We start from the raw sequence: 11742 nt of genomic DNA on the forward strand, positions 1-11742 counted from the left end.
GAACAGTTTTTTAGTGAAAATGTTAAGCATTATATGTGCAAATATTGTTAACAAGGTGTTATATATAGCAAATGAAAATATGTGTGTGTTTTGTGGTAGCACCTACATCTTGAACAAGTATCCTGATGAAAGTTTGAACATGCCATATTTATTTATTTTTTTTGTACATTTGAAAAAGACTTCACAATTGAGAGGCTGATCCTGAGAGCTCCTGAGCTGACTGCAGAGGTCATGGTAAATGCTGAACTGTGAGTGGGTCGTAGTGGTGTAGTGCTGTGAAGTAAGAAGACTTTGCTATGTGGTGATAGTGACTGTGCCATGACAGACCATAGTAAATAGCCTCTAGATTGGAGTTAGAGGTTCTGGATTCCTGTTCCAGGTGTCTTATGCAGCAGTAACTTTGGACAAGTAAATTTAGATCTGCATTTATTTAAGTTTTTATAATGAATAGTAGCTGCCTACTTCGCCAATATATCATAAGGCTTTTAAAATATTTTTAAACCATTTGAGTTGAGGTAAAAGAGGCTATTCAGGTGTAAGCTGCTTGTTTATTGTTGCTAGAATTTTTCATAAGTATGTAATAACTAGAAAGCTAGAGACCTGAGCTGATAGCATTTTGGACTTCCATTAGAACTTAATATTTAACAGTAACTGTGAGTTAATTTGAGGCTACATTAGAAGCATTGATGGGCTCTTCTTAAGAGTTTCTTGTACACCTCTTCATTTACCTCAAAATCCTCCTTGATTTCAAGTGCATCAAAGCAAAGATTAAACTCTTCAGTGTTCATTCCCCTCTTGCTTTACAGAACCATGTGACAGCTTCAGGTGAAAATACAGTTCAGTCTAATGCTTCTGGCAACTAATAAGGACTTTTAATATACTATTTTGTGTAGACTACTTCACTTTCAAGGGTTATGCTAGCATCCTGAAACAGAAGGCAGAGCAATGGGTTATAACACACCTGATACTAAAGTGGTTTGCTTACACTTCAGGCAGTCATTCAATTAATTTTCCTTTCCTTTGGATGGTTCATAAATTTCAACTGATTTTTTCTACTGAATTACATCCAGTTTTGACTCCAGTTTAAATAATCTGAACCCTCAATCTATAAGAGGCAGATATTCAGCCATTATGTTTTAACCAAGTCTCTTTGAAACAACACATTTAAGATTACATTTTTACTGACCATTGTGCATTTTAAAGTACACTCTATATATTTTCTGTATTCAGCAGTGTTTTGTAGAGGCCAGATAGATTGGAGAGTGCAAAAGTAAAAAAGCATAGAATTGAGTTTTTACTTCTTGAACTACTTTTCAAAAACAATCCACTCAACTCCTCTTACTGCCAATTCAAGAAAATCTACCAAGTTTAAGGAGCAAGCCAGTGAACAGCATTTGTGCTCTGTAGAGCTCATTAGAAGAATGAAGGTATTTAAAACCAGAATCAAGAACAATTAAGGATGGAATACATCAGTGGAGCCTTCAGTCCCCTTGCGGCTTACACTGACTGTTCAAAAAGCTTAGCCTGGTACACTCCCAAAGATCTGAATTTCCAAAAGGGGTCTGATCTTTAATTGATTTCAACTTCGACATCTAAAATAAATGGCTACTAAAAGCCATTAAGTTTCTGCTCAAGAAATCTAGTAGAAAGTTTAGTCTACTGTAATTTAATCTACAGGGAAAATTATTTCACAAAACTAGATATTGTTATAATACTCATCTCCTGTTTTACAAACCCTTGTACAGTTGTGCTACTTGTTACAGTACTTGTAAGGTCTCTCTAAACCTTTACTTACATCCTTCTACTTTCAGACTCAAAACATCATGTATGACATGATTTCTGACTTAAATGAAAGAAGTGAAGATTTTGAGAAGAGAATTGTTACTCTGGAAACTAAACTGGAAACTTTAATTGGTAGCATTCAAGCTCTTCCTGGACTGATTAGCCAGACAATCAGCCAGCAACAGAGGGAATTCCTCGAGGCTCAGATACAAAATTACGATAAGCATGTTGCCTACAGTGCTGAACGATCACGATCTTTGTCAAGAAGAAGGAGATCATCCTCCACAGCACCACCAACTTCATCAGAGAGTAGCTAGAAGAGAATAAGTTAACCGCAAAATAAAGACTTTTTGCCATCATATGGTCAATATTTTAGCTTTTATTGTAAAGCCCTATGGTTCTAGCCAGCGTTATCTAGGTTCTGATGTCAGAATCCTGGAAACCTGAACACATTTTAGGCCAAAATGAGTGAAAACTCCTCTTTTTTTTCCCCCTCCTCCTCTCAGATGCACAGTGAATGCACCTAGTATTGCTATATTAGATTGTTCTTCCTGTAATTTCACTTTTTATTCATGCACTTCAAACAAGCTTTACTACTACAATACATAATCTAATATAATAAAAATGTTAATTTCTGCACATAGTTACTTGATTACTTTGACCTAATTACCAAAAAAAAAATCACAATCAAAAGACCTAATTATGAACTTTTAAGAAACTAAATCGAAGCTTAATAATTATTTCTAAGTATGAAAGCTAACTGTCTAAACTTTGCTTGCAGTGGAGGGGGAAAAAAACCAATATTAATCTAACAGTGTGCTGTGTATGTATAGTCATTTTAAAAGGTCATAAACGGCTTTGATTTCTGAAGTGACTAATTAAAAATATAGTTTATCCTAGAAAATAAGTCTCAGAATAAGCTATGGGTTTTAAAAATATTCTTAGGGCTTTTATTTAACATGCATTGGTACACACACACATATAGATAATATATATATACATATGTATTTATGTATATAAAATTATTTATGTGATGCCCATAGCAATGATCTTTTAAACTGACTATTTGTAAAGCTACTGGCATGCAAAAAGCACAGGCAAAGTCCTGTTTTCTTATTCAGAGTCTCGTAACAATGCCAGGTATGTTTGTCCAAATCAAAAGCATCACTTTCACCCAGAAGTCTCCTAATAATGCTATTTGGGTTTTGAAAGTGTTAGGTTGCTACTTTCTCCACTCCTTTCTTTGTGTTTCTGGAGTGAATGACTGACACACAGACTTAGAGTACACGCGGTTGTGTGTGGCAGCACAGTATACATTATGTTTGGGCAATCCCCGTGGTTCCTGCTATGCAGTCAAGCTTAGCAAAACACTTCTAGCAATATTTCCAAAATCTCCTGTAAAAAGCCAGCTGTAGACTGGAGTTACAATAGAAGGGTATCTATAGTACTTTATTTTCATGCATAAAAATAAGGTCTCCTACTTTATTAAAGGAAAAAAAAAAAACAAAAAAAACAAAAAGAAATCACAAAGCATAGTCACCAGTAGGCACTGGTGAAAAGATTTTGACTAACATTTTTCCTGGTTTATTCTCCAGAATAGCAAAACTAGGTAAGTTTAAATGCTCAGTACATGCAACTTGCATTAACAATTCCTAGTTATAAACAGGAAATTTGACTTTATGAGACATCTTTAGTACTTGCTATTTACAAAATGTGCCAGTCCAGTCTGCCTCTCCCCCAGTTTACAGTCAAGGGTGACATCTGTAGCTAAACTGGTAGACATGGCTGACTGTTTCTATGTCTGCCTGGAAGTAACCAACTTGCTCATTGAAGAAAGTGAGGAAATGCACATTGCTCCATGAAACACTGTGACTTCTGGTCAGCAAGGACAGGCAGGAAAGAGTAATGCAGGAAGTCAGAGCAGAGCTCTTCTGGGCAAGACAGAAGAGCTTTCCAGCAATCAAAATTCCCCAAACCAAATACATAATCTGAAAAACAGCAGACACTTTAGGCCTTTTCAAATTAAAGGATCTTCCTTTTCTGGTGTTACGAATGTATAAATAATGAATGTATCAGTGACATCCAGAGGTATTGCATGCTTATTAAAAGGTCAATAATTTCTCTAACTTTTTATGTCCTTGAGAAAGAGGATGAGTTCAGTATTTTTCCCCCTAGAGCAGGACAGTTGCATGCCTTTGGCGTGCCTTATTTGCAGACTGTGGTATTTTGTGACTGGAAATAACAAGCAGTATGCATAGTATTTGCAGTTCTGCTTTTGTTTTTATGGAGATCATTTTCAAAGGAAAAGACGGATATTATATAGTTCTAATACTTTTCTAGTGCAGTCCTTAATTAGATGAGATTGTGAGTGGTCATAAGGCCAGTAGTGATTAATAATATTTGAATTTAATAGTCAAGATTTAGAAATATTTTTTCTCCTTTTTTGCATTTAGTTTAGAATACTCTTCTTGACATTGAATGTGAAATACACTTTCTGTAGCTTGAATACATTCCTTTTTCTCCTGTCAGCTTGAACTAGCTCTTTCATTGTTTACATCTTTTTAATATATGTATAACACCCATTTTTTGCACAACTGGGTTTTTAAAGAACTGTAGGTCCACTTTGAAAATTTTTGTCAATCTGTCAATTTTAATTAAGATCCAGCTACAAGTATTGGGCTGGCTATTTCTGTTGTGAAAGAGCAGCTGTCAATCTTTGACCTCTCAATTTCTTTTACTCATTAGGACTTGGAAGCCTGAACCTAATATTATTGCCACAGCTTTATGCAATGGTGAGATTCATCAGGATTATTTTCATCAGTAGCATTCTGTAACAACCTGCCAAATTGTTTTGGATTCCTTTCTTTTCTTTTTAAAGCAAAAAACAAATGATGTCACCATGTTATACTCCAGTTCTACATCTTAATTTACCTTCAAGACCACTACAGATATTTTATCTGCATTTTCAGCACGTATGATTTTTTTCTTATAATATCTGATTTCAGCACTAAGGTGCTGCATGGGGATACACTACATGAAAGGACTGATATAAACTTTTATTCAGGAGAGCACAAAGCACTCTTGGTTTGATTTTCTTACTCTTGACACTAGACTCCTTTTAGTCTTCCCTTGTCTGACTTTTGTAGTATCACAAATTCCATTACTGAATGTTTAGTTCCAAAGCTTTAGCTCTATCATTGTCAACATATATAATCACCAAAAGGAAAACATATCATTATGACAAATCATGGAAACGGTATATTTAAATGTAGACTTTTCTTGTAAAGATTGTTTACAAATGACAGGGAGTCTTTCTCAAAGCATATGGCGTATTTACCATATTACAATTGTAAAGCTTCATGCACCTATTGCCTTAGTTTCACCAGTAGGAAAATTCTGCTTTTGGTTGCTTATTAAGCTCTTTTTCACTACATTCCAGACACTGATTCCATTTATAAGTTTCTTGGGAGTCTTGTTGCTAGTCTGCTTTTTTAAAGACACCGAGCAGAGATACCTTGCTCGGAAGGACTGAAATGTAAGATCACAAATAGACCTGTTCACCATGCTTAAAATTAAATGCATTGATTTAAATAGTACTTTTTACTTACATTTACATTTTTTGCAGAATCAGAAGAATATGTTCATATGTTTTATGCTTGCAAATGCTCTGAAATTTTTGATTCTGTAAATCATTATGTATTTTAAGCTTGCATATCTTTCCAGACAGACTTGTGCAACTCAGCTCTTTTTTACCTCCTGCTGCTCCATAAGGATGTATCTTTTATGGAAAGAGATTTGTCATCTAAAAGTTTGGCATCCAGCTTAGGAGCTCTAAATGCCTTCTGGAGGTTCATACCTTGTGAGCTATTTCAAAACTATTGCTCCCCAGACTGAGTTTGGAATCACTGTCATCATTAGAGCAAACATTAGTGATAAGTATACTGTTTTACAAATTGTAAGACTCTTTCCATGTCAGATCATATGTAAACATTCAAGCTGATATGCCACACATTAAGAGCATATCTAAGCATAAAAGAATAAAAGGTGTTCAATGTGTCTAAAATTCAGAATAAAATCTGTAACCCTTATCAATACTAAAAATTAAAATTGTTTGTAAACTCTTTTCCCGTAACAGTTATGAAAAATTCTTACTAAGCTTTATTCACAGAAGGTTTTCTCCATCTGTCAAACTTTGTGTTCATATCCATTCTTTTTTTAAATCAAAGTCCTTAAAGTCTTTTTTTTCCTTTTATTAATAATTATTAAGGGGTGACAAATTAATTATAAAGGGGTTGCAAGCAATGAAATAGAGGGGAAGGTGGGAAGGAGCTAACACTTATACATGTTATTTTCAGAATTCCACCTCTGCATTAGCATATCTAAATGCTCAGGTAGAAATGGACACAAATTTTACCCAGCACTGCTGGCTACCCAGGTGACCAAGCCTGCCCTAGCCTGGGAAGAGCACTGCCATATCTGAAAAGTTCTGAGGTGGAGCTTACATGCACTCAAAGCCAACCATTTATGTGTGCGGAAATTAATGTCCATAGAACCTTATATGTACATAATAAAATTAACCTACAGCTGTCAATTAGGACTTACAAATGTGGTCCCATATCTGTTGGCACAAATTCAGAGAAAACTAAGCTATAATGTATATTAGCCTTTTTATTCTGAACCTTTTAAGGGGTATCTGTAAGATCTTATCTCTCTCAATGACTGAGAGAATAGAGAAAAAGAGATGCTTAGAAGATGCTTTGCAGTCAGGTGGGCGCATAGGGTTAGCTCTGACTTGCCTGAGTACCTCACTCTACATCAACTTTGGTCCAGAAACCACAGGGTTTTATTCACTCCAGAAAAAACAGGTTTCTCTCACTATAGAGGGAGTTAGCACAGCACTGAGCACATAAGTCCTGTCTCTCAAGAGCAGCCCGATGTGCAAGATGATAAAAAATAGGAGAGGAGGATTGTGATAATTTATACAACTCTGCTCAAGACTTAGGGCTTAGCACAGCAACAAGCCCAATGCAGACACTTGATTCCCTGCCAAGAATTGCTTGCAGCTGGACAGTACAGCATGTGGTTGGAGCAGGTGGCAGTGTGGTCTGGCCCAGGGTATGTAGACATTCTGAAATGGAGGCAGTTACCAGAATTAGCATCACCCTAGTGCCATATACTAGATCACCCTACTGCCATATACTAGACTTTGTTACAGTGATATAGCTGAAGATCTATTAGATAAATAAATTTCAGGCCTTTTTGTGAAGAAGATTCCCCTGCAGAGGATTGCAAAGCTTTTCTGCACATTGAAGGATATGCAACACAGTGTCAGTGAAAAGAAAAACGTAACAGTCTTGAAACTGTTGAAAACTAGCATGACAAGTAACAAAATTAGATGGAGAACTGAAGCTTTGTGCTGACTTCCCTTTCATTCAGATTCACTTAAATCCATTAGTATCTTCAAATATTTAGGAGAACCTATACTGTTTTCAATTATACATGAAGCGAGCTACAAGCTTTTAGTTAGATTAAAAGGTTCTACTTTAAGACTATGCCTATTCTGACCTACTGTTCCCTTTCTAACCTGAATTTCAAAGTACCTTGAGTCTAAAGAGGACATGCATATTCTCCTATGTGGATTACAGCAAAGTAGGTCTCTGAACAAAAAAGCATTTTCAGTCCAGATAAATGACCAGCCATTATATAGCAAATGGAGTCAAAATGTTCAGTTCAGAGCTTAGAAAAGGTTTAAGTGAAGCCTCACTCCAGGTATGAAATTCATGGGGAACAATGAAATATAAGAGACTCTGTAATTATATTTCCTGAAAGTGAATTGTAGGGACACACTGTATGTGTTTAATACCAGCTTATCACCTTATATGGAATATTTTTCCAAATGTGAGAAATATGAAGACTGATCATCACAGAAATACAGAAATAAATACACAGAAATAAAGCAGGATTTTTTTAAACAAAGAACTCCAAACTCTAATAGAAATGTGGAGATCTGAAAGAGACTGTGCTAGACTATTCTCTTAAAAGGCTCCTAGACTCCATAGGTTAATATAAATTGCAAGAGATGATGTTTCAAGTGGTTTCAAGCAAAAATTAAGCAAAAAATATATCTCAGGAATAGTTTGGGACTTACAAAACATCACTGTGTTTGTGGTCAGTACCACAAATCTGCACAAAATGAAATGTGGCAGATCAGTTTTCCTGATGAAGTTAGAATGATATTTTGATGATATTAGAATGATATTAGAATGACATTAACATGACATGCATGTAGGAGAACAAGAAATCTATCTTGGAATGACTCTTTAATTTAACCTGAAGTTTCAAATAGTATGGCACCCTAGGTAGTATAATAGTAACAATTAGAGCTCAAATTTTACTGTTTTTTCCTAATACTTAGCACAAATGAATGCACTTTGGGTAAGAGGCCTCTGAAGGGTGCATGCCACCCCCTCTGTTGTTGTAGCACACCCTCAACCTTTTGCTCTGTGCTTATTCCTCCTGCAGCTGCTGAGCACTGAGAACTGTGGCTGCCTCTCAGCATCCCTGGTACAAAGCTGCCCAGACTGATCTGAAAGGAGGTGGCCCTGGGGCACCTGAGAGGCCACTGGCCTGGTGCCTGTTACTGGAGAGAGCAGATAGCAGCACCCAGCCTGAAGGTGGCCTTGGCCCCTCAGTGGGACAGCAGCGTGTAACCTCTGCTCTTCCTCCCACACCACTGTATCACTACATTCTTCTGTTTCTTAAATGGTCTACTACACTGAAAAATGCTTTTCTTATCACATCTGAAACGTGATAAGATATCACTCATTGTGACAGGCTGTGCTACCACTGTGAAAAAAGCACAGGGTCTGCTTCTCCACTGTGGGCAAGGACAACTCTGTGCCATTCAGCAGGAGACTGTGTATGACAGAGACCTGCTGTCATGGTTTGACATCTCAAACCACGACACCTGCTTTCAAGATAGAAACCAAAAACACTCCAACAACTTCAGTTATCAGGATTCAAGGGGAATAAACATTAGAAAAGTGTTCTGGCTTGGCAATGAGATTTGGAATCTTGGCTTCTCAGTAGTTAAAATTAAATCTACTTAAAAATAACACCAAAAAACCAGAGGTATAAAATGGCAGAAGAAGAGACGTCAATTAGCCCTGTGTTGGCCAAAAGACTTGTAGATTGGCTCCTAATCATGCAAGTTCAGAAAACAGTCCCAAGGCTGAAATGTGCTAGCAAACTACCTAGTTTCACTGGCTTTCTTTGAAACAGAGCTTTCAGACAGTATGGCTAGTAATGGTGGATCAAACACATCACAATTCTGGTGGTTTCAACATGCTTGAAAGCACTTCTTGCTGCAGAGCTCAGTACCCTTGCACTGACTTGAGGCTGCTCAGCTGGCACTTCTGCCCAGCCAGTTCCACAGACCTGGCAGAAAACATTTCTGCCCTTTGAATTCACCTGGTCAGCTGTACTGTAACACCTTCCTCTCAGCTCAGGACATCACCCCCAGTCAGGTCTGCAGAGAAGAAGCCCTTTCATGGTTTCCCAAGCTACTTTGAAAAATAATGGAAGAACAGCCAGAGAAGTTTCTTTCCTTTCAGACTTTTTAGTTGCAATCTATACATAGAGGAAGCTGTTCAGTTATTGAAAGCACAGTGGTAGGAATTTAGGTCATATTTCTTTCAGTTATCAGGTGCAAAAAAATGAACACAAAAATTTAACATAAGAAATAGATTGCTTTTCCAGAGCTTATATATTCAGGGTTATATTTCCTGCCTTTCCATCCATCCTGTTTTATCCAGCCTTTAAAATGCATTTAGTAATTCAGCTGTACTTATGTTCAATTTGAATCGATTACTGTAACACAGCAGTATGAATATATATGCATTTCCAGAATTGCAGACACTCTTTTCAGTTGCAGGAAAACAGAAGAGAGATGGGAAAGAAAGCAGGTAGGCTTTTCAAATAATCTTTGCAATGAATTTTAGAGAGGCAGAAATAGGACAGAGAGGGTTTGATCCTCAGCCTCTCTATTAGTGGGCTATGGATACATCTGGGTTGTCCCTTGGAGGCTGTGCCCACATCTGTCATGGAGAGGAAATAGGCCATATCTGCATAAAATGCAAGAGTCTGGTGTCTGGTAGAAGCATGAGGGCATCTGGTAGAAGCATGAGGGCATCACCCATGTGAACCTCGCTTTCCCCAGCTTTCTGTTCAAAGATCTGCAGCTGTAGTATACAATATTCATAATGGACTACACAAAAAAAAAAAAAATTGAAGAAAATGTTTCTTATGTGTGTATGAAATGGCCAGAGGCACACTGGTGGTGTTTGAATGCACAATTCAGGGTATGAAGTTCTACCCCCTGTGATTTGCTTGATATTATTTGGTCTGCAAGGAGCTACAGAGTAGCACACCACACACTACTCAAGTTCCACAGTTTTTTGAACAGCTCAGTTCACCTGAGTGCATAAAAAATGCAAAAGGCTGAGCAACACAGTTACGTACAAAGCAGCTGCACAAATGAGCCCAGCAAAGAGTGTGGTGATTTGATTTTGTGAATGAAGAAGCATTTGCCCAGAACTCTATTTAATTCACTTAAAGAGAGCCAGAAGCTTCCCTCTGTGTGTATTATTGTTCCAAATAACTTCCAAGATGACTGTCAGAAAATCTTGATAGAAATAAATTGTTTATGTTGTAAGCCCTGGCATTTCTGCTAGATAACTCTCATATGGAATGGAAGTCTCAGAGAACAATGAAGTTATTTATCCAAAGTAATTTATAGGAAATACCACCCTTTTCCCTGAGATTTGATTTCTAACCCATCAGGGATGGATGTACATAATGCACACCTGTAAATAGACATTTCCTTTTATTTTCAGGCAGATGAGGGGGGAGGAACATTTGAATTAATGCCAAAGCAGGGTAGCAATGACGTTTGTAGGAAAAAGATACTTTTCATTTCTGGAAGGTTTAGCTACCTAATTTTCTCTGTGTCCTCAGAGGATTGAAATATAAAGACACTTAGACCAAGCACCAGCAAGCAGATTTCTTCTCCTGCTCCTTTCCAGGTACATGCTTCCCATTCATCACCTTCATTCTTTCAGTGACAGGATGCTCTCCTTGAGAAAGCAGGAAAACTGGGCTCAGATCCCTCTGGAAAGCAGTAAGTGTGTACTTTCCTACAGCTTCTTTCTTGTCTTATTGTCTGGGCAGCTTGGTGCTTAGCTTCTTTCTCTGTGAGTCAGAGACAGTCTCAACTTCTGCAATCAGGCAATGCTGTGCAAGTGCAACATTACCAAGAAAATATGAAGCTGTTTCTTGTGGGGTTTGAAAGCAAACCAGACAGAGAGCAGGTCAATGATGCAAGTACCAGACACTGTTTGAGAACTAATGCCATTGTTAAATACCTCGTGTGAAGTTAGTCCTCGGCTCATCCTGTCCCCAGTCTGGTTTTGTGGGAAAGGAAGAGGTGTTAAAAAATAGCCTACAGCATTCCTAAAAGAGGAAAGAAAAAGATAATTATTTTTAAAGTTCTTCTATAACAAAAAGAATGAACAAAATTTTTTTTTCCAGAAATAATGGAATTATTCAGCACTTGGGAGACTAATCCCATAAGGAGTCAGAATTAAAGGTTTTCAGTTTCACCAGTTGCCCCATCAAGTTCTGTTTGCTTTCTAATATTTAAGTGCAACTTACTTTTTTCCCTTAACATATTTTTTCTGTACTTAATGTAAGGTGTTTATTCATTATAAGGTCTTTTCCTTCACTTCAGTAACAGAAGAGTACTTCTCCAGATTTTGTTTGGGGTGGACAAAATCACATTTGTTTACACAAATATATTCTTCTTTGCAGTTACCTTGGTCATGCTGCTTCAAACTCTCTGACATCCATCAGAGAATTAAACAGAAGGCAGCATATTAAAGCAACAGGCTCTTGAAATCCATG

At 37.2% G+C, this 11742-nt stretch overlaps 1 protein-coding gene across 1 annotated transcript in view; it reads left to right on the forward strand.

Annotated features, from left to right (window-relative positions):
- The window catches only part of KCNN2 (potassium calcium-activated channel subfamily N member 2), a 71413-nt gene extending 65499 nt beyond the window's left edge, over window positions 1-5914 (forward strand). The window contains exon 8 of the mRNA XM_066569660.1: window positions 1812-5914. Within this exon, the coding sequence (XP_066425757.1) occupies window positions 1812-2099 (288 nt within the window). The 3' untranslated portion in view covers window positions 2100-5914. The remainder of the gene's footprint in view (window positions 1-1811) is intronic.
- The last annotated feature ends 5828 nt before the right edge of the window (window positions 5915-11742 follow it).

The sequence above is a fragment of the Molothrus aeneus genome, chromosome Z (genome assembly GCF_037042795.1).
Source record: "Molothrus aeneus isolate 106 chromosome Z, BPBGC_Maene_1.0, whole genome shotgun sequence".
NCBI lineage: Eukaryota > Metazoa > Chordata > Aves > Passeriformes > Icteridae > Molothrus > Molothrus aeneus.